The 24,355-nt window shown below is 35.7% G+C and overlaps 1 protein-coding gene across 1 annotated transcript in view; it reads left to right on the top strand.

Moving 5' to 3' along the window:
* sos1.S (SOS Ras/Rac guanine nucleotide exchange factor 1 S homeolog) overlaps positions 1–24,355 on the top strand; it is a 73,604-nt gene that overhangs the window by 29,620 nt on the left and 19,629 nt on the right. Inside the window, exons 5-14 of the mRNA XM_018265164.2 lie at positions 752–961; positions 1,852–1,995; positions 3,250–3,360; positions 4,498–4,596; positions 6,350–6,477; positions 7,858–8,513; positions 17,075–17,156; positions 19,997–20,119; positions 20,809–20,912; positions 23,579–23,801. Coding sequence (XP_018120653.1) covers positions 752–961; positions 1,852–1,995; positions 3,250–3,360; positions 4,498–4,596; positions 6,350–6,477; positions 7,858–8,513; positions 17,075–17,156; positions 19,997–20,119; positions 20,809–20,912; positions 23,579–23,801 — 1,880 coding nt within the window. The remainder of the gene's footprint in view (positions 1–751; positions 962–1,851; positions 1,996–3,249; positions 3,361–4,497; positions 4,597–6,349; positions 6,478–7,857; positions 8,514–17,074; positions 17,157–19,996; positions 20,120–20,808; positions 20,913–23,578; positions 23,802–24,355) is intronic.

The following is a 24,355-nucleotide window of genomic DNA, read 5'->3' on the forward strand; positions in this document are numbered from 1 at the left end:
CTTCACAGCAGTAAGGGCTAAAATAAAATAAAAATAAAAAACTTCCTACAGTATATCTAATTAAAGGCTCTGTTACTATATGTTACTAGGCTCTCAAACAGTGAAGCTGTTTTGTAAAAGTTTACCAATATTATTTTCATAAATTAGTGATGTTATGACTTTTTGTTCAAGCTCCAGCCATCAGTATGTCAGAACCCATTATATCTGCTGAAAATATGATATGAATATATTGCTGTATAGCTCACTCTGTCATAGTTTCAAGAATATCTATGACCATAAATCCATGCTTACCTAAATATTAAACACACTGACCCTCAAATTTGGGTTTCCAGGATAACCTCGGAGAGCATATATCCATTCTCATTTACTCTCCTAATTGTTTTTCAAACTTGGCACCCAACCACTGCTCCAGTCCTTCAGAGGGACCAGCACTAATATTTTTCCCGAACATCTGTTATACCTTAAGATTGATTTTCGAGGGGGATACAATTTTTTACATGATTTTATTCCAAAGGGGGTAATAAAAAGCTTTACATTTTATATTTGCCGATTATCCATTATTTCCAGTTTAAAGCTTTCAAAAATATACCAACATTATCATGGTTTTAGAAAAACATACTGTACTTAATTTTGAATATTCTGTAGATACGGCACACTTTTTATGTTGGTGGAATAAAAGGGCTTGTAATTTTAATATGTTGTGCTTTTTTCCCTTTGCTTTTTTGAATAATGCCTTGGTTTATACGTACAGGTATTAATGGATATGTTCCATCAAGATGAAGAAGACATGAGTGTACTGTGCTTAGCTGATGAAGAGCCATCTACTTTAGGTGAACAAATCTACTATGACCTTGTCAAGTCTTTTATGGCAGAGGTTAGACAGTACATAAGAGAGCTCAACCTCATCATCAAAGTGTTCCGGGAACCATTTGTCTCCAGCCCCAAATTATTCTCTAGTCATGTAAGTACTGAATTAAACAAGCAAGGCCTTTTTTATGCTTCTAAATTTTAATAAACAATTTAACGGACTGGCAGCTGATTGTGAAGGGTTTTACAGAAGGTGGATGGCAGCAAGGGGGACATGCTGTGTCATTAGAATTCTATTTCATTACTAAACTTCTGCTATGATGTGGAACAGGAGACGCCTAAAAATCAATAGAATGAAAACAGACCATGCTAAATATGCTAAAACTGCTATAATAGTATGAAAGGTAGAAATATGATTTAGAGGCATTCAATTGTTGTAATGCAGTGGATTTGTGATGACAAGGGCTGGTTTTGGACTTGAATGTATGCCACTAAGATGGTACATTCCTCAGAGTGTATGGTATTTTTAAATGATAAAGAACTGCAGTAAATCATATGATAAGCAATTGGAAAATTCACTGATACAATGACAAGGAAACCCTTTCTACACTTTTGCTCATTATATTGCCCCCACCTCCTACTGAACCACACCGTTTTGTACCTTTATATCAGAGGCATAGAATGCAGGTTGTCATGATTCTTCATGGGCCATGTCTGGAAGCAGGCAGGTGATGAGCAGGATAAAAGAGTGTAATGGCAAGTCAGGAAAGGTTATAATACAAGGCAAAACTTCACAGACAAGTAGAACAGGCAAAAGTTAGGAACAGACCATAGAAACCAAGCAAGTACTTGGTACTCAAGAGTGGCAAGAGCTAGCAAGAAGCCAAGAGGTCCCTGGTTCAAATACCAGCATAGCCTCGCAAGAGTAAATAGTGGTCACCCTGAAATGATTGTTACCAAAGTATAACTCCTTTTAAGGAACTGATTGAGCATTCTATGCATTTTGCATGTATTTATAGCATAACTTGTTTGTTTTGACTGTAGGATGTAGAAACTATATTTAGTCGAATAATTGATATCCATGAACTTAGCGTGAAACTATTGGGCCTTATTGAGGACACAGTGGAAATGACAGATGAAGGCAGTCCTCATCCTTTAATAGGAAGCTGCTTTGAAGATCTGGCAGAGGTGAGATGTTTCAAAATTTAAATTTGTCCATTTGGGGTACTGAACACAAAGCTAAGGATGAGGTATTGTTGCTTTGGATGATATATTCTTATTAATATCATATTCACTGGAGCTTATGGTTCTTTAGAGCAAGCAGACAAATAATCCACACCAATAAGCATGTATTAAAGTGATTATATTGAATAATAAATCCATGGATTGTTACACTTCAACAATTACAATTACACTAAAGCAATATTTACACTATTTACCCTTACAGAATAATTATACAGTCACATTACTTTTACCAACAGAGCAATGGAATAGAGGTCAGCTTTATTATGGCTTCCCTTTGGTCTGCAGTCCTCACATGCTGTCTTGTAACAGGCTCCTCTGTCTCTTCCCCCATGCTGCTCTCTTCTTCAGGCTCTCCTCTTCACTACTGTCCAGTTTTCTTTTTATATCCTAGTTTGTGATACCTGCCCTCACAGCAAACCTCCCCATTGATAAATTAAAACCCCCAATTTGACTTCACTTTCAATTGAGCAAGTTTCTTGCATACAGAAATCAGTTTTATGACTCTAGTAGCCCAACTGCCATCCCCAGGAAACTTTTTGATGTATAATTGGGGTCAGGGTGTGACTTGGAATGTAAGCTACAAAACTGACTTGGTAATCAAACCTCCATACACAGTGGATAACATATAAATATGGCCTCAAAACACACACATAAAACATAAACAAATAGCAAATCTAAAATGGCTATTTCTTCAATAATGATGAGCAGGTTAAAAGTTTCTTGCAATAGAAGACTGTTTCCATTTAAGGCATTAAATTGTCAACCATATTTGCTATGCTTGTGAACTGAGCAATTAACAATATTGAGTGGAAAGCAATTAAAGAACTCTTATGTTGTAATTTGTGTAACAATGGATTATCCCCTTATATCCTTTGAACAAAATACACTATTATACTTTACACAATATTACAATTATACAATATTATAAAAGAGCCTTGAGTTATGTTTTTATAATTACACAGGTAACATAATATTACATTTTTAAAACAAGAAGCTAAAAACACCATAAAATGAAAAGCTGTAAAAGAACACTTTTAGTTTTGCAAAAGAGGGCAGTGAAGGTTCACATTAACCAGTAGGGGGAGACAGAGTATTGGAACATAGTGTTATTTAGCTTTTTCTTATTGGTAATTTGTGGAAAAAAAACTGTTTATAAATGATGGATACTTGTCATTTTATGCTCTGGCTTCTTTTTAGGAGCTGGCCTTTGACCCTTATGAGTCCTATGCTCAGGATATTCTCCGACCAGGTTTTCATGATCATTTCCTTGGCCAGCTTTCCAAGCCTGGTGCTGCTCTCTATCTACAGGTATATTTCATATTCACGACCTCAAAGCTAATTTAGTGAGAGTTATGATCAAAAATTAATTTTCATATAATTAAATGACTGTGTATTTGAATGAATAAGAAAATGATTGAAATATAATTACATGCCAGCATCTATAGTTGCAACAATAATATTTTCCCAGTTTTTAACTCGGTTGTATTAATTTTTCACTTTATGCAACTGTGAGCTCTGCAAGTAATCTGTGGAATGCAATTTCTGGCAGAAAATAACATACAGGTGGCAAAGCTACTTGCTGTGCTTTTTGCTGCCATTTGGAAGTGCTAAAGTAGATTTGTTCACAAATAAAAAGATATAAAGGTCACTGAAAATAGCTAATTCATTTCATTTGTATTCATTGTTTTAAACAGAAATGCAGTTCTTTTCATAGAATGAACAATGCTAATGCCTACCAGCACAAACTTGATCAATAGATCAACAGATGAATGAAGTATATTATTGATTAACTTACACTTTTATTTGATACACAACAAAGATATAGTTGCTGTTGTATTACTAATAGGAATGCATGATATGCAGTTGGGTGTATTCTATTGTTGCACATGGACTAATGTGCATATTTAAATAATAAAGAAGCGTTTGCAGTAGAGAGTAAATTGTATAGCATGGATGTTAAATTAACCTTTTTTTCTGTAGAAGTGCATGGGTTCACTTTGAGGGAGAATAAAGGAATGTCTGTATGAAGAATAGGCTCTTGGTTAAAACCCCTGAAACACTGTGGTGTTTGGCACAAACACAGGGTTTAATACTTCTCTACAAAATCTACAAGGGAATATAATTTCTTTTGATGCATAAATAGAATAAAACTGCTTGTGTTCATATGTTAACGTCTAGTGTCACTTTGAACATACATGTCAGGAGAGCTGGGAGTAATAAAGAGGATAAGAGTTGTAATATATAATGTAGTAAATTAAACAAATGGTTTGAAAAGCAATTTCTTTTAATGTAAAAATAAGTAGAACAAAAACTAGCATTCTCAAAAAATGCATATAGAGCCTAATTCTAGTCTCAAACTCTTGCTTCAATATCATTGCTAGTTAGGTAAATTTTGCAAAAAACAAAAATCTGATCTATCTAACCTGTCTTTGATGTCATATTCAGTCTATAGGTGAAGGTTTTAAGGAAGCTGTGCAATATGTTTTACCTCGGCTACTTCTTGCTCCTGTTTACTACTGCCTGCACTACTTTGAATTTATTAAGGTAGGTTATATTTAAGTAAGGTAAGTGCATTTAGTCCTCACTCCAGTACCATGAAGTGTGAAGCAGTTAATTTATTGCCATACTTGTAAGGGTTATTGCTCTTAATGTTACAAATACAGTGCCAGCAAGAACCTTTCATCTGTACCAGATTAATGAAGAACTACAAACTCTAAAAATGAACAGACTAGGCTAGAAATGCTGAACTTACCATGTCAGCCTAAAGGTTTGACATCTCTATAGCAGTAATAGTCAGCTGTTGGGAAGATAAGGGATGTCACGGAAATACATTTTGCCATAGAAGCTGATGCTTTAGGTCTGATTTTAAAGTTTTGCTGAAAACTGTTTTTTGAGATGCCATGTAATGCAATTCTGGATTCATTATTAATCAGCCTGGTATCGTAATTTAATAATCCTAAAATATGTCGTGAGTCTGTCTCAAAGCTCAGGTAGCTGTCAACACCCCAAAGTAGATGCTGTGAATCGGCAGACAAAAAAGAACTACAAAGGGCATATTTGGGGGCAGAGATCTTTACTGTTAAAGGCTGTGGTTGTTTTAGGCTGATACAGAGACAAAAATGTTCAGATTATCACTAAACAGTGAAAGGTTTTTTTTTTTTTTAATCAAATATTTTTCACCTTACCAAATTATTTCGGTCATATTTTTCTGAAATTGTATGTTTATGCTCTTCATAAAGTAAGGCAAAAATTAAGATAATTTCTTGTATGATGTAGAGAGTGATATTCTCAGACAATTTGGAATTTGTTTTCACTTTTTTTTTATTTGTGGTTTTTGAGTTATTTAGCTTTTTATTCAGCAGCTCTGCAATTTGCATCTTAACCTGATAATCTGATAACTAAGGTCCAAATTACCCTAGCAACCATACATTGATTTGAATAAGAGACTGGAATATGAATAGGAGAGGGCCTGAATAGAATGATCAGTAATAATAACAATACATGTGAAACATTACAGAGCATTTGTTTTTTAGAAGGGAGTCAGCGACGCCCATTTAAAAGCTGCAAAGATTCAGAAGAAAAAGGCAAATAACTATAAAACTATAAAAAAAAAAATGAAACCATTTGAAAAGTTGCTTAGAATAAGCTGTTCTATAATATAATAAGTTACCTTAAAGGTGAACCACCCCTTTAAACCATGCTTAAATGTTCTGTTCACAAGGGAACAGATTTCTGAAAGTGTTACATTAGAGCTCAGCACTGTAAAATGTCACTACTCTCTATTTAATCCTATGGGATTTTAGAGGTGAAGGTGCTCACTATTTGGTAAATCTGCTTCTGAGCTTTACTTTCACACTTTGAGAAATCTGCGCCTGCATGTACTGTATAAAATGAGTTACAAAGAGGTACACAATTACTAAATGTTGAGTTTGAGAATAAAAAAAAAACTGACTACAGAAAAAATATAACAAGAAAATTAAATAAGAGGGTTTTTTTTTATTTTAGAAAATTCCAATTGACTTCTGAAGAAACTCAACCACTTTTACTTGCCAAGTGTTTTTTGAATATTCAAGGTTTCCAAAAATTTGTGTGTGTTTTCGTTTTTTTTCACCACAATTTTGTTGGAATCAAGAAATAAGTAATATAAAATGCTAAAGTGGTTTAATTATTTGTTCTTATTTTGGGTACATTTAGTATCATTAATTACATTTTTTAAAAGTATATGTGTTTTCTTAATTGTTAAAGGGTATGTAATGATCTAACACTTTCCCCCAATTTCGACCTTAAAACTTTTCAGCAATTAGAAGAAAAGAGTGAGGATGAGGAAGATAAAGAATGTTTGAAGCAATCAATAACTGCTCTATTAAACCTTCAGAGTAGCATGGAAAGAACATGTTCCAAGAGCCTTGCTAAGAGGCGACTCAGGTAATCCATTTTGTTGGTAACCACGGGTGCAAATTGTGTAGTGTTTTAGCTGCGGCCCTTTTAAAAACATGTTTATTATGCCTTGTTCGTATTTATTGCTATGCTACACTGTTGACATTAGAGGGCACCCTCTATAGCAGGCCAGAGAGTGTCCTAATCAGCAGAGTTTGCAGTTCTACAGCCTGTTGAATAAACCCTACAACCAAAGCCTTCTGTGTGTGTGGGTCAAGATTTTAGAGTTCAATGACATCATTTGAGTGTTCGGCTGTCAGTATTTTTATATTTTAAAAATAAACAAAACCATGTTATTTTAAACATACTTTGCTCTAAATGAGGTTTGTGGCATGAAACGTGAATACAAAGTACGAGTTTTCTGTTTAAAAAAGGAAAAAAACAAAAACAAATCTAATTTTCGATCCTGTCCAGCCTATTTTTGCAACTAGGTATAAAGATTTTCCAAGTGGTAGTACTGTATATATAGCTTTGTGTTTCTGTTCAATTCTCAAGATTTATTCAAAATCAGTGAGTGATATTTCAGGGGTTGCTTTATAGGTTGTATGTTTTTTAGCACACTTTTTACATAAAGTAACATTTAGTAGTGTTTGTGGAGTTACAGAAGAATGCGGCTTTGCTGTTCTTACAGTTGGACAGTCTGATAAATTTCCATTTTGTGTTAAGTGATTTTGGAAGCAATACAAGATGGGAGTGTCTTGGTCCCTTCCTTTGTTTTTTTTTTAAAGGAAATGACATTAAGGCACACAGTATGTGTTATTGTTTGAAATCCTTTCATAGTTTTCCTCCCCTTGCAAGCTGTAGCTCGGTACAATCCTGCACTCAGTCACCAAGCTTCATTACTGGACACTTCTTTCAGGTTTAATCAATATGTTAATTTGCTATCTGATATTTAGGCCTTAATTCTCTTTTAAGTTAATATTCCTTTATTAGTGTTGTACAGTGGGGTCAGAAACCTAGGGCTATGGCTTAATCTTGGTTTGAATCAAATTAATTTGAATATTTACTGACATAAGTTTCACAGATTAATTCATAATTAAGTTATTTATCTCAGTTTAGCTTATTATTAAACTATAGTTCTATATTTTATGCTTAAGTTTGAGATGTAAAAAGGTTGGTAATTTATCTTTGCTTTGCAAAAACAATATATTTAATTACAGAACCAGTCGCAGGACAATTGCATTTTATACTAGCAATGATAGTCCTTTTGTTTCTGCATAGTCTCCAGAGCTTTCTGGATAACGGATCCCATACCTGTAATTATATCATAAAAGCATTATTAACAATAAACCTTATTTATTTTTGACATTTGACTGCATCATACAATAATCCTTTTTTTGTCTTACTGTCTCTTTTTTTATGATACAGTGAATCTGCATGTCGGTTTTATAGTCATCAAATGAAGGGGAAACAATTAGCTATTAAGAAAATGAATGAAATTCAGAAGAATATTGATGGATGGGAAGGCAAAGACATTGGGCAGTGCTGTAACGAATTCATCATGGAGGGAGCCTTGACACGTGTTGGGGCTAAACATGAAAGACACATATTTCTATTTGATGGTTTGATGATCTGTTGCAAGTCAAATCATGGACAGCCAAGACTGCCAGGTGCTAGTAATGCAGAGTTTCGACTGAAAGAGAAGTTCTTTATGCGAAAGGTACAAATCAACGACAAGGATGACACTAACGAGTACAGACACGCTTTTGAGATTATCTTAAAAGATGAGAACAGTGTTATTTTTGCTGCTAAGTCAGCAGAAGAAAAAAATAACTGGATGGCTGCTTTAATATCCCTGCAGTATGGAAGTACTTTAGAAAGAATGTTGGATGTAACAATGTCCCAAGAAGAGAAAGAGGAACAAATGAGACTCCCTAGTCCTAAACTTTATAGGTTTACTGAACCTGATTCTGAGGAGAATATTGTATTTGAGGAGAATGTGCAGCCCAAATCTGGCATCCCCATCATCAAGGCTGGGACAGTAGTGAAACTCATTGAACGACTAACTTATCACATGTATGCAGGTAAGGTATTTTTATGTTCTAGGCACCCGACTTCCAATTAATAAAACAAATCTGCTCTTTTTTTCTGTATCATAAAAATAATAGTTCTCCAATGTTGATTGTCAGTGGGGTCCATCACATGGTACTTGAGCAGGCTTTCAAAAGACCAAACTTTCCAACAATGTAAAAAGCAAGTTGATATTTATTATTTATTTTTTGTACAGACAAGGCAGCCTTACACGTTTCACATTCACAAACAGTTATGAATTATATAAATATATATGTATTATATAAATATATATATATATATATATATATATATATATATATATATATATATATATATATATATATATATTACATATATATATATATTACATATATATATATATATATATATATATATATATATATATATTACACATATATATATATATATATAATACATATATATATATATATATATATATATAATACATATATATATATATATATATATATATATATATATATATATATATATATATATATATATATATAATACATATATATATATATATATATATATAATACATATATATATATATATATATATAATACATATATATATATATATATATATATATATATATAATACATATATATATATATATATATATATATATATATATATATATATATATATATATATATATATAATACATATATATATATAATACATATATATATATATATATATATATATATATATAATACATATATATTTATATAATACATATATATTTATATAATACATATATATATATATTTATATATATATATATATATATAATACACAAAAGCCATGAGTATCTTGTAAATTATAACCTTATAAACGGTGAGTTCTGATGTCATTTCTGTCACGACTCACTGAAAATTGTGTATTATAATAAATAAAGTACCCCCAGTTGCAAAATATAAGGATATTAGAAGTTACATAGACATCCAAAGAAAAGGACGGCACTCCAATACTAGGAATAAAATTTATTCCAAACACATACAAGGATCCAACGCCCTACGCGTTTCGGGAATCACTCCCTTAATCATAGGCCTATGATTAAGGGAGTGATTCCCGAAACGCGTAGGGCGTTGGATCCTTGTATGTGTTTGGAATAAATTTTATTCCTAGTATTGGAGTGCCGTCCTTTTCTTTGGATGTCTATGTGAATTCTAGCAGTGGGAACGCTGCGGACTGAGCACCCGTTTGAAGCAGCAAACAGGAAGTGTTAAACTTGGAGCGGTTCTTCTTTCGTGAAATTGATATTAGAAGTTACCTCGGAGTTCCATGACCTTCTGAGTGGTTTCACCAACATAGATGATGACATTTCGTAGGGGAACCACGATAGGCAATAAAGTGGTTAGTGCGTATATACGTTTACCTCTTATGAAAGAGACCTTCTTGGGACCAAGGAGACAGGGTATGGGACACACATCAGACGATCTAAAGTTTAGGGTTATTCTTAAATATACTTAAATATATATAAATATATATATATATATATATATATATATATATATATATATATATATATATATATATATATATATATATATATATATATATATATAGCAAAGATACGAAGAAGCAGACGGCAGACGGCACTTCTGAAAATGGGGTTTATTGGAGTAACTGCTGATGACACCTTACGCGTTTCGGGAGTTATCCCTTAATCATAGGTAAGCAGTACACTTGTTACAGCTGGGTTATTTATACACAAGGTATTAGTGCCCTCTGGTGGGCGTACATAAAAATTACATCTTTATTTAAATCGTTAAAACCTGAAACAAGTGAAACATGAGGACATTTAAAAGGTTTTTTCGTTTCCTAAAAATTGTATACATTGTTTAAAAACCAAACAAACAATCAGGGAAGTCTATGGGACAGGAGAAGTATTGTTATCTTGTACCTCTACTCAAAACTTACTGGAAGAGTTGGTCTGGGGAGGAATTATAGTAGAGTGTGACCAATGAACACCCCTATGGCCTATTAGGCTTTCTTAATGGGTTAAGGGCCCCTTATATCGCACATTAGTACAGATAACTAATGTCATGTCTATAATTTAAACCGTTCGGGATCCTTGTAGCAAGTTTGAGGATCCAAAATGCCTCTCTAAGATTTAATCTGTGACCAATATCACCGCCTCTAATGGGAATCTGTACTTTCTCAATTACCTTTACTTTTAGGTCTTTTAAACCAATGGGTGAGCATATTTTGAAATGCCGGCCCACTGGTGTATTCTCCTCCCTATTGGTGATGCTTCTAATATGCTCCCTTACCCTATCCTTCAACATGCGGGATGTGCGACCCACATATTGCTTATTGCAGTGACCACACTCCAGTAGGTATACCACATTCCTAGTGTTACAATTATAGAACCCGCTGTTTTTGAAGGATTGTCCTGATACATTGGATTTAAAATCCGGGCCTGTGGAGATCACTTGACATGTTTTGCAGACGTTGGCCCCACATTTGTATGTACCTTTCACTTTCAACCAGTTGTCTGCTATTTTCGGTGGAACCGATGAAACCAAGCTTGGTGCCAAAATACTACCTAGAGTAGGTGCCTTTCTTGGAACACACTTTACCTCAGTTTGGGCCAGTATTTCCGACATTTTTGCATCACCGTTGAGTATAGGTAGATACTTTTTAATAATCTTACAAATATGGCCATATTCCTCACTGAATTCAGTGACGAAAAACATTTTATGTTTATCTGGTCTGGTTAGATCTATATGATCCTGGATTGGACGTCCTATATCATTTCTATCCTCCCCCATTACAGGAGCTATTTTAGCTTTCTCATGTGCGTTTTCTATGAGGTGTCTGGGGTACCCTCTTTCTTGCAATCTTTGGCCCAAATGTTGCGATTGGAGATTGAATGTGGCATCTTGGCTACAATTCCTACGGTATCTTACAAACTGGCTGTAAGGAATGCTATTCAAAGTGTGTTTAGGATGACAACTATTGAATTTTAGAATAGTGTTACCCGCCGTGGGTTTCCTAAAAATTTCAGTGTCTATACGTTTAGTGGTAGTGTTTCCTATTAGGGATAAATCTAAAAAAGTGATGGTGTTCTTGTGGTGAACCAGTGATAATTGTAGATTATATAGGTTTTTGTTAAGGTATTGATGAAATTCATCAATTAAATGTGAAGGACCGTCCCATATAAATAGCAGATCGTCGATATATCTGCCGTACCAGACCACGTGTTCACGAAAGGGGTTAGCACATCCATAGACGTGGCACCGCTCCCACTGGCCCATATACAAATTTGCATATGAGGGGGCAAAGGAGGCCCCCATGGCGGTGCCACGTCTCTGGAGGTAGTAACCCCCGTCGAAGTGAAAAAAATTATGTGTTAATAAAAACTCCAAAACCAAGAGGTTAAAGTGAATGAAATCGGGTGTATAAGTGCGTGATTCTGTCAAAGTGTCTGAAATAACTTGTAACCCCTTACCGTGAGGGATTATAGAATATAAGGATTTAACATCCATGGAGATCCAGTGGTATGTGTCCAACCAAGTAAGGGTAGATAATTTTTCAATAAGATGTCCCGTGTCTCTTATATACGAGCCCAGAAGTGGAACTAAGGGTTTTAAGTTGGAGTCAAGCCAGTCTGAAAGCCCCTCATTTGCTGATCCGATACTCGCCACAATCGGCCTGCCCTCTGGTGCATAGAAGGACTTGTGTATCTTTGGGAGATGGTGGAAAATTGGAACAGTGGCGGTACTTCTGACCAAATAGTCCTTATCACGTGTGTCCACCACTCCCAAAGATATACCATACGACACCAGTTCGTCTATTGCCCTCATAAATTTTTCCTGTGGATTAAAGGAGAGGGTAGAGTAGGTTTCAGAATCATTCAGTTGTCGCTTAGCCTCCGCTATATAGTCGACTGTATTCATAACCACCACACTCCCTCCTTTGTCCGCCTGTCTTATAGTAATATTGGTGGCAGATTTGAGGGACATAAGGGCTTTCTGTTCCTCAGGGGAAATGTTCCGTTTGTGTCTATATGAAATACTAGTATTCAATTTCTTGAGGTCCTGTTCGACCAGGTCTTGGAACATATCCATTGAGGAACATCTGGACTGTAAGGGGTAAAAGTTGGAATTACTCTTTTTATTAATGAGGGACGTCTTGCCAATTAAGGGCTCATCTGGGACAAATTCCCTAATGCTCTCATCCTCTAACGTCCTCAAATCGGAAAGGCAACAGAGCTCCTTAAACGTGTCAAAGTAGACTCCCTGTTTGGATGTCCCCCTCTTCCTCAGATCAATGCTGTAATCTCTATGGGGGGGGAATATGTCAGCCCCTTCACCACCAGGCCCAAAATGTCTTCTAAGGGTAAGTTTACGAACGAATCTATTCACATCTAGTAGTGTATTAAACAAACTAAAGTGATGTGTTGGGGCAAAAGATAGTCCTTTACTAAGTACTGATATACAGTACAGCATATTCCCCCACCCAAACGAGGGGGTGATCGTAGTTTAATTTTAAAAAGAACTGAGGTCCAGTGGATTGACAGGTTAAAAACATTAACCCCTAAAGGATTAAATCGAGATTTTGACTTGCACTTATTTTTATGAAGGTTTTCCCATGTGAGTTGTAATTGTAGACATATATGTTGTGTTATACTTCGATACATCTGCTATTAGAATCATACTATTGTAACTGATCTGATGTTGCTATGTAATAATGTTCATGGTTACTAAGGGGCAGTAGATGTATCCGCTTCCATGTACGCGCGATATCTTGAGATACGCGTGTCCATGGCAACCGACTACGTCACTTCCGTCTTTATGCGATAATACGCTCCAAAAAATGGACGCCTCTGTATGTTATACTCTGTGGCAGAGCCGTGCTTGAGAAAGGGAACGAGATGCTCCCGAAACGTCGCTATGTATCGACTCTGAACAGAATTCTAAACAGATAAGTTGGCTGTAACTTACACATGCTTTTATTGCGTTTGAAATAAATGCTACGTTTTATTGAACATGAGTGCGACCCTGTTGGAATATTTATACATAAGTTTGGCGGATTGACTCACCGCCTATTGGGGAGACGCACCATCAGAAGATAACTTTATTACTAATACTGTGCATTACACGTGTTGGACTTAAATATATATATATATATATATATATATATATATATATATATATATATATATATAAAATACAAGAGTCCTCTGCACTCAACCCATTATCAATATATTTAAGACAGCGACATTTTGTGCATACTGCTACTGAAAAATGCCTTACCCTTTAAACAAAACAGGGATTGTTTGTCCATATATTGCAATATATTTAAGCTGGCCAACTACGTCAAAGTCATCCCATATCTGGCCAGTCCTATGCTCAATTTTATCTGATTCATTAAGAATTCTGTTGCTTCATTATACATTTTACAAAGGGACTTGGTTTTACCTGCAACTTAACTTGCTGCTTTCAAAATAAACCTCCATACTTGGCTGCCCTTTTATTAGACACCAGTGGGATCACCTGACTATAGCTGGGAAGGGTGGGAGCTACAACATGGAGCTGGTCACTGCTCCTGTATAAACTATAACAAACAAGGGAAAGTTGTGCTCACCATATATGTCCGAATGTCCGAATATATATATTCGGACATTCCCAATTAATACAATTTTGACCATGCTTCTGACCCATCTTTGCAGGTTTAACAGAGCACACAAGCGTGCAAGCATCTGCATACATTACTACTATGGGATAGTGTATACTTCGTATGCTAGATACATTCTAACACAGCTATAGTCTCACAAGATTAAGATTGTGGTTGAGATTTTAACAGGTGAAAATCTGGAGGAAAAAAAATATCAGATTTTTTTGACCTTTATTATGCTCCTGAATCCTGAAATCTGAATCTTAAAAATATTAGGGATGCACCAAATCCAGAGTTCGGGATTCGGCCAGGATTTGGGCTTTTTCATCAGGATTTAGATTCGGCCAAATCCTTGTGCCTGGCTGAACCCGAATCCTAATTTGCATATGTAAATTAGGGGCGGGTAGGGAAATCACATGCCATTACATCACAAAAGAAGAATTTTTTCCACTTTTTCCTTTTCTGTCCCTTATTTGCAAATAAGGATTCGGTTTGGTATTCTGCCGAATCTTTCACAAAGGATTCGGGGATTCGGCCGAATCCCAAATAGTGGATTCGGTGCATCCCTAAAAAATACTCCAGCTAAAACCTGTTAAATTCATGTAAAAGTCAATGGCAGATGTCCCTTTTATAATTGTCGCACGATTTTGTCAAGACTTTACACATGTAAAACATTTTTAGTAAATTAAGACAAATCGTGGTTTGGAGTTAGGTTGAATTATTTTTAAAACAATGAGAAAAATATCCCCGAATTGTCTGTTTCCAAAATCTCACTTATGGTCATAAATTAACCTTTCTGTCTACAATAGATATGTAGGCTTTTGACTGCTTGCGCATGATCATTATCCTTGATTATTTTTTGAAGGAGAAGTATACCACTTACTAAATCAATTGTTCAAAGAACTATTTGCTGAAATGTGTGCCTTTTTTATGCTTAAGAAATATCTATGGCTTTTGTTACTAAAATTCTAGTCCCCCCTTTAGTAATATATTTTTTAAGCCTGAAACTGCAGCAGGGGTAGGGAGGGGTTTGTTTATACATAGCTCATGATGTATTTTAAATTAAACTCTCCTGATAGGTAATTGTAATAAGGGTTAAAACAAAACCATGATCCATGTTATGTCAAAAATAATGCATTGTTTTCTACGTTCCTGCACTTTACCACAGCAGATATGGCTTCAGTATAATGTTCTGCAAATTCCCAGAATTGCCTGAATGAAGTATTGCAATGTGATAATTTTTATTTGCTGATAAGTGTGTTTTTTTTAATGATATCCTCATGGAATGGTCGCAGTCATTTTGAAAGGTTTATTGGGTACATCAGCAATTAGGGATTTGAGATTGTTCTAGATCAGTGATCCCCAACCAGTAGCTTGTGAGCAACATGTTGCTCTCCAACCCCTTGGATGGTGCTCCCAGTGGCCTCAAAGCAGATGATTATTTTTGAATTCCAAGCTTGGAGGCTATATTTGGTTTCATAAAAACCAGACTTACTGCCAAACAGCCTCAATGTAGGTTCATAATCCACATAGGGGCTACCAAATGGCCAATCACAGCACTTATCACCCCAAGAACATTTTTCATGCTAGTGTTGCTCCCCAACTCCTTTTACTTCTGAATGTTGCTCACTGGTTCAAAAGGTTGGGGATCCCTGTTCTAGACCATGTTATTCCTAGGCCCTGAAAAGCAATATGGAAGCATAATATGTTCTTACTAAAGGATCCCAGAGGGCTTTGGGGAAGGAAGTTGACTGTCAATATGAATTTTAAGCAAAGTTTAAGGGGATTCTGGGGTGGAATCAACCCATATGTTTGCTCTTTAGATTTTACAGTAATCAGACTTTACATGTGTTCATTACATGAAGTTGAAAGTATACAAAATAATGAAGGTTTTGACTTATTTTGTTTGTTAATCATTTTGTAACATGACAAGATTGCATGGCCAGCATCCAACACTAACATGTGGATTCCCGTATTTCTTTGCTGATTTGTTTTCTTGGCACCGGTCAGAAGACTGACGATAACGGAAGAAGAAAACAAAGCTTCAGTGTGGTCACTTTATAATTAGAAGTCAAAATGCAGCATTGCACTCTGTTCTAATGAGCATCGTCTGCAGCTATAGTGACAGGAAATGACCGGTCTGCTATCTTGTCCTCCATAATTAATTGCACTCTCAGGAACTTCTCATTGGGCTCTTCATTTTCTACACTATTGTTCCATGCGCTAAACACACTCCTATTTTTGGTTCTCCTTCTGTTTGTTGCAAAAATAGTAGTTGTGCGTCATCATGATGTCTGCTTCCTTTCTTAAGGAATTTTTGAGTGATTGTTTAAGGCTAATTGTAGGTCACCCCATTGTTGTGCTCTAAAAATTGTCTCACTTGAAGGTGAAAAATGAAAAGATTTAAGGGAGCATATTTTCTCTGGTACTGAAATTATTTTGAGGGACTAAAAATTTTTTCTGAATCACAAACTTTAAAAAGCAAAAGTCAGATGAGGAATATCTTTATCATCTTTGTAACATGTAAAACTAGCCACACCTGGGAGAAGTCACTTTGGCCCGATTGGCTCAGAAAGGAGTTTGTTTGAGAAATCGGACTTTTGGTATATAGTAGAATGAATTCAAAGACAACTGGACATTTAGGGGGTTCTTTGACAAAGTCCGAATTTTATTTTAAAAAAGTCAGACCAAACTAAAATCAACAAATTGATTGTATTTATTATTATTAAAAAAAGCACAATTTAATCGGATCGAGTAAACACTTGAGTATGAAGAAGTCTTCCACTCTTTAGATCATGACTGTTTCTGTGTAATGCTCTGACACTGCATTTAAGATTAAATTAAGATTACAATGTTTGCAGATATTTGCAATAACAAAGCCCATGTCCTTTTTTTTAAATTTTTTTTTATTTTGCAGATCCTAATTTTGTTCGAACATTTCTGACAACATATAGATCTTTTTGCAAACCCCAGGAACTTTTAAGCCTTCTTATAGAAAGGTGGGTAAAGGGCATTCATTTGGATCACTGTGAAACACAGTTTTTTTGTGGTGGTGTGGGGCATTGTATTTGTGAACACATATTGCCATTTTCAGTCTCCTAGAGTACTAAAGGTACTACAGCCAGTCCTTTGCTACAGCTTGGCTGCAAAGTAAAATGTATAAGGCTTTTAAGCCCTGACAGCATGTTTTCATTTGTGTTCTTTTGTCTGATAATATACTGGAAATGGTTTGTAAGAGAGCACTAGATGAAAGGGAATCTAAAGCCAAAATATGAATTGATGTAAATTTACTTTTGCATTAATTTTCTATTTTTAGTTGTTTCTCTTACAGTATATTGGCAGTTTAAAGGGAATGTCAACCCAAAAATATGATTTTTTTCCCCCTAATAAACAAAAACATCATTTGAAACAACTTTGCAACTTTTTGTATATATATTACTATTGAAAGCAGTGTTTGTCTGTCCCCTTTCTATTCTCTGTCATGGTGGCTCACAATGTGAGACAAGGCAGCTGATTAACAGACCTGTCTCTGATGGGAACTAAGACATGTGCAACATTGTTTAGAAAGTAACAACCACGAGTTAAGCAAATGCTGCTTTCAATAGCAATTGTTTTTACTAATAATTTTAAAAGCACTGAACCTTTATAAAATATGTGTATTGGAAATTGCTTAGACTTATGTTGTCTTTTATTAGGCAAATTTTTCTTTTGAGGTTGACTTGCCCTTTAAGGAGTTTTATACTGCTAGTCAGGCTTTCAGCTCATTGAAGGTCCAGAGTGTCAGGGTCTAGGCACTTTCTTTTCACTTTCTATATTTAGTTAACCCTTGGCTTGCTGACTCTCGGTTGAGCCTAGAAACTGTTATTCGCAGTATAAAAATCCAAATATCCCAGAAACTGCTAAAAGGAGAAATGTAAATTGCAAAAACACTCTAGGTAGAATTCTGAGTAAGTTTACATCTGTTCATTTTATGACTTTAAATTAACTTTTAGTACGACATAGACATTCTTAGACAACATGCAACTGGCTTTATTTTTAGTTTGTTAGCTATTAACTTTTTGTTCAACAGTTCTCGAGTTTGGAATTTCCGTCACTATCCGGTTGCCATGGTCTTGTTTACTTTAGTAACCAGGCAGTGACTTGAATGAGATCCTGGTATATGAATAGGAGTGGGACTAAAAAGGTGACTAATATAATTGGAAGCTCACAGAGTAACAGTTTTTTTTTTTTTGGCTGCTGGGGTCAGTGACCACTATATAAAAGCTGGGAAAATTATAGAAGAGGAAGGAAAATAATTAAAAAAAGAACCAATTGCAAAGTTGCTTGGAACAGCACGTTCTATGACATGATAAAACTTAAGCATGGACCGCCACTTTAAATCCCCTTAAATGGGCCAAATCATCAACATCATTACGTAAAGAACAATGTTAGCTAATCAATAACAATGTAATAATCTATTTTTGAAAATAGAGATTTAGCACGATTTCCTGAACTGTTTGAATTGTGATTCCTTTGATAGTGTGATTTCTCTTCCAGCTAATGTGGATTAAATCATTTGGGGCTCATTATGAACGCAACACAAAAATCCTGAGTTATTTCCAATGTCTTTGTGGATACTGGCTTAGTAGCCAGTGATGTATGTACCAGGACAGATGTGCTCAAGTTTAGGGGGAGTGTTTTTTTTTTGTTTTTTGTAGTGGGGATGTTGGCATTTCTGGTGCATCAATGAGCACTGCATTGTTTTCCCTAACTGAACCCTGTAGCATGTATGAGTCCAGTTGTTAAAGGGATACTGTCATGGGAAAAAATGTTTTTTCAAAATGAATCAGTTAATAGTGCTACTCCAGCAGAATTCTGCACTGAAATCCATTTCTCAAAAGAGCAAACAGATTTTTTTATATTCAATTTTGAAATCTGAAATGGGGCTAGACATTTTGTCAATTTCCCAGCTGCCCCTGGTCATGTGACTTGTGCCTGCACTGTAGGAGAGAAATGCTTTCTCGCAGACTGCTGTTTTTCCTTTTCAATGTAACTGAATGTGTCTCAGTGGGACATGGGTTTTTACTATTGAGTGTTGTTCTTAGTTCTACCAGGCAGCTGTTATCTTGTGTTAGGGAGCTGTTATCTAGTTACCTTCCCATTGTTCTTTTGTTTTATCTGCTGGGGGGAAAAAGGGAGGGGGGTGATATCACTTCAACTTGCAGTAAAGAGTGATTGAAGTTTATCAGAGCACAAGTCACATGACTTGGGGCAGCTGGGAAATTGACAATATGTCTAGCCCCATGTCAGATTTCAAAATTGAATATAAAAATCTGTTTGCTCTTTTGAGAAATGGATTTCAGTGCAGAATTCTGCTGAAGCAGCACTATTAACTGATTCATTTTGAAAAAAAAAATTTTTCCCATGACAGTATCCCTTTAAATTTCTCAAGTGTGATAAGTTTTGTATTTGAATGTTTTGCAACTAGTTTATTTATTAATTGCCTTAGGGGGTCTATAATATATTGAAATCCTTAAGCAATGGACAATGATAAACATTGACTTATTCAAATACGTCCCATTGGCCTATTAAATCAATCCATTTGTTAGGCCAATGTTATCCACCGTTGAAGTTTTGCAGCTTCGCTCATTGTCTTTGATAATTTAGTCCTCAAGGTCTCTCTGTGCATATTTTGTATTAATCCTATTATATAATCATCTGCTTTAGCCTGGGCTTGCAGAATTTGATAAAACAATAGCAAAAATGTAGACAAAACAAGTTGCTGAAGATCTTGAATTTCAATGCATGTTCACACTAAATGTATCCTGTTTTCTCTGTATTCTTGGCTGGTTTATTCTAGGTTTGAGATTCCAGATCCTGAACCAAGTGAAGCTGACCGGATAGCTATGGAGAATGGTGATCAGCCACTTAGTGCGGAGCTGAAAAGATTTAGAAAGGAATATGTACAGCCTGTACAGTTGCGGTAGGATTGAGAAAAATAGACTGATTTATTGGTGCTATACTTACTGTACTGTACTGACATTATTCTCGGCTATGAAAACTTTTCATTTACTGAAATTTGCAAAGACACGGTCTACTAAAATGTATTGGATAAGCCCCTTGCATCTAAACATTAGACTGCTGGTTTTGTGCGACACTGCAGGAATCCTGGGATGTCCCTATTGGGGAAAAAAATAAATGGACCATTGCATGCTTGAGAGCACACTCTTCAAATGTTTCTTAGGGTTTGTTGTCCCTTTTTTTAAAATCCTGCCCATGGATACATCATATATTGTCACAAAGAATTTGTTGGAAATTGATTTAGTTTTGCACAATCATGAAGTTTATAGGATTTGTTCTGATAAGCACATTTTATTTGTTATTCTTCCAACCTATGTGATAGTGGTTCTAGTACACTTGTACCCCAAAGTTGTTAGTGGTATCATTGTGATCAGGTCTGGATAAACACCAAAAAATAGAATTAAAATGATAATAATTTAGCTTCTTATTAACACCTTTAGAACTCAGTCTCAACATGAACAAATACATATCTTCATAGATCTTGTCGTGTATCTAGACCTCTAAGTTTGTTTTTGATATATGTTGTTCTGTTAGTCTACCTGTAGTCTACAAATTACTTCAACTATTTTTTTTTTCTTTTTTTAAATTTAGTGTTCTTAATGTTTGTCGGCATTGGGTAGAACATCATTTTTATGACTTTGAACGAGATTCAGATCTTTTAATACGACTAGAAGAATTCATTGGAACAGTAAGAGGTATAACAATAGTTCTAATATTTGGATGGGATTGTCAGAATTTGTGTGAAGTGTGTCATTTATGTTAACATAAGTCTCTCCACAGAATCCTGTGATTCTGTACCCCCTACCATCTGAAGTGGTCTTGCTGATGCTACCCCCTTCTGTGTACAATCTTTCCCCTCCCTCTGTCCTTTCTTTCCCCCCTTTTGCCACACTGGGGGGGGGGGCACATTGCTAGTGCAAAATTGAAAGAGTTGAATTTCGGGATTGAAGACTCTTAAAGTTACCAGGGTGGTCTTTTTGCCACCCAAGTAACCTGCCTCCTGAGTCAAGGATCTCACCTAGCTTCATAGCAGGAGCAGCTCTGATTGACCGAGACTTAACCATCGAAATATAATAACCATAGAGTATCCCATTATGTATGGCATGTTGATTAGTTGCTTGGCTGTACTTTGACCATCAACATACAGTTGTGTTCAGAATATTAGCAGTGTGTTTAAAAAAGTGAGTAAAGTTAGAAATCCTTACAATAGCTTTTATTTCCATTTCCATACACGCAAATGCATTGGGGACACTGCACATTCTGCACATTCTATTCCAAATCAAAACATGAGGAAAAATTTATCAAATTTGTGTTATTTCTTTACAGAAAGTGAAGAAAAGGGAATATTGGGCTGTTCCAAAAAATAGCAGTGTCTGCATTCTTCTACAAACTCAAACATTCACTGTATAAACTGAAAAATGTTTCAAGATTTTGCTTTCCTTTGAATCACTGAACTAATATTTAGTTGTATAATCAGTGTTTCTGAGAACTGCTGCACATCTGTGTTGCATGGATTCCACCAACTTCTGGCAACATAGGCAATTATTTTGCATTTCTTGCCTCAGAAACAGCATTTGTGATTTCAGCCTACAAGGTTTCTATTAGATTTAAATTCTGGGGATTGGGCTGGCAACTGCATAATGTCAATCTTGTTGGTCTGGAACCAAGATGTTTCTCATTTATTGGTGTGTTTGGAGTCATTGTCTTGTTGAAACACCCCACCCATTTCAAGGGCATTTCCTCTTTGGCATAAGGCAACATGACCAAACGGATCCATGATCCCTGGTATGTGATAAATATGCCCAACACCATAGTATGAAAAACATCCCCATATCATGATGCTTGCACCCAGGGCCGGAACTAGGGGTAGGCAGAGTAGGCACGTGCCTAGGGCGCAAAGCTGTCCTGTCCCCCATGTCTGATCCCATCTCTCCGCGGCCGCTGCTGGAATTTCTGTGCATAAATGCTCTTTGGCACATGTGCGCACAATCGCAGTTTCTGTCTCTCCCCGGGCGCTGCTGGAATTTCTGTGCGTAAATGTGCTTCTGCGCGTGCACACTCAATCGCAGTTTCGGTGCCGTGGCCGGCCAGGTTGCCTAGGGCTCCTGGCCGGGTTGGCCAGCTCTGCTTGCACCACCATTCTTCACTGTCTTCACAATGTGTTGTTTCTTCAGCATGTCTCATTTTGAACAATGGATAGCTTGGCTTCACATAGGTATCTTCTAATTGTAACAGTATCACAGGTAACTTAAACCTTCTTTGATCTTCCTGGAGCTGATCATTGGCCGAGTCTTTGCCATTTTGACTATTCTTCTATCTATTCAAATGATAGTTTTCCAGTTTCTTCCATGCCTTTCAGGTTTTGGTTGCCATTTTAAGATCATTTTAGCTGAGCAGCCTATAATTTTTTGCACTTCTTTATATATTTACCCCTTTCCAATAAACTTTTTAATCAAAGTAGCTGCTCTTCTCAACAATGTCTGCAACAACCCATTTTCAGAGAGAAATACACTATAACCAGCATTCACAACATTTGCTGACTTCCTTCCTTAAATAAGGGCCGTAATTGAAACCTGTTTTTTCACTGAATGAATGACCTCACTAATTGAACTCCAATTATTTTGAACAAGCTATTATTACTATTTTGAACACTGCTATTATTCTGAACAATTATTTAATTACACAGAATCAGCAACATGCATGTCATGACTGTTGGGTCTGGTGGGTTTCTATTACTCTACTACAGCTACTAGTAAATTATTTGCCATGTAGAAATATAAATTCAACAAAAACAGTGATTGATCAGGTTAGTGACGTCGCACTGCTATTATTCTGAACACAACTGTACATGGTAAGTTATAGATCACACAAATGATTGGGTCAGTTGGTGTTCGTGGTTGCATTATCTAGCGATTGAAAACCTGCAATGACATAATGGTAACAGTAAAAGAGAAGGAATTCGTAATCGTGGAGAAATGAAATACACACCCTACATCCCCCACTCCCCAAAAATGTCAAAAAGCTTTTAAAGGTATGCGATCTGTTATGCAGAAAGTCTTGTAAAACTACATTGCTATTTTCAAATTCTTCATTTTTTTACTGTATTACTCTTTATTACTTAAACAATATTTTGTACTGTAAAGCTGTGTGCTCCAATTACAGAAGAAAAACACGAAAATATTCCCAAACATTCTGACTAACAGATCCTATAAGAGTACAAATAAGAGCATAAATCTATAGCAAAGGCACATGTGAACTTTAGGATTAACGGCCTTTGCAAGGCATATATTTTCCTATAGGCAACACTTGCATGCTGATATTTAAAATGGATCAGTTATTAATACGATGTCTTTTGTTGCAGGCAAAGCCATGAAAAAATGGGTAGAATCAATAACTAAAATAATTAATCGAAAGAAGCAGGTGCAAGCTAATGGACCGAGTCACAATATAACCTTTGAAAGTTTACCACCCGCCATAGAATGGCACATAAGCAGGAGTGGCCAAATAGAAACCTTTGACTTGCTTACTTTGCATCCGATAGAGATTGCTCGGCAGTTGACTTTGCTGGAGTCAGAGCTGTACAGGTATATTTAACAATAATCAAATCACTTTTTTGTTATGGAACACTTTTATTTATTAAACTCTGAATGCCAAAAACCTGAAAAATATTTCGGGATTTATTATACCCCAAGGATGGAAAAAGTCAGAATCCAAAAATCCGGCATCTCAGACCTGCTGAGGTTGCATATAAGTTAGGGATGCACCGAATCCTTCTGCCCGGTCAAACTGAATCTGAATCCTAATTTGCATATAAATGAGGGGGCGGGGAAATTGCGTGACTTTTTGTCACAAAATAAGGAAGTAAAAAATGTTTTACCCTTCCCACCCTACTAACAACTAATTTGCATATGCGGTTCGATATTTGGCCAAATATTTTGCGAAGGATTCGGGGGTTCGGCTGAATCCAAAATAGTGGATTCGGTGCATCCCTTATATAAGTCAATGGGAGAAATCCCAATGATATCTTGATCTGTGCTGGGTTTTTGCAATAATCAGAAGATTTTGTGGTTTGCAGGCAAAAGTTTTTGGGTGGAAAATCCCAAAAAATTTGTATGATTAGTTTTTTCACGATTTCTTA

Source organism: Xenopus laevis, chromosome 5S (genome assembly GCF_017654675.1).
Source record: "Xenopus laevis strain J_2021 chromosome 5S, Xenopus_laevis_v10.1, whole genome shotgun sequence".
NCBI classification, from domain to species: Eukaryota; Metazoa; Chordata; class Amphibia; order Anura; family Pipidae; genus Xenopus; species Xenopus laevis.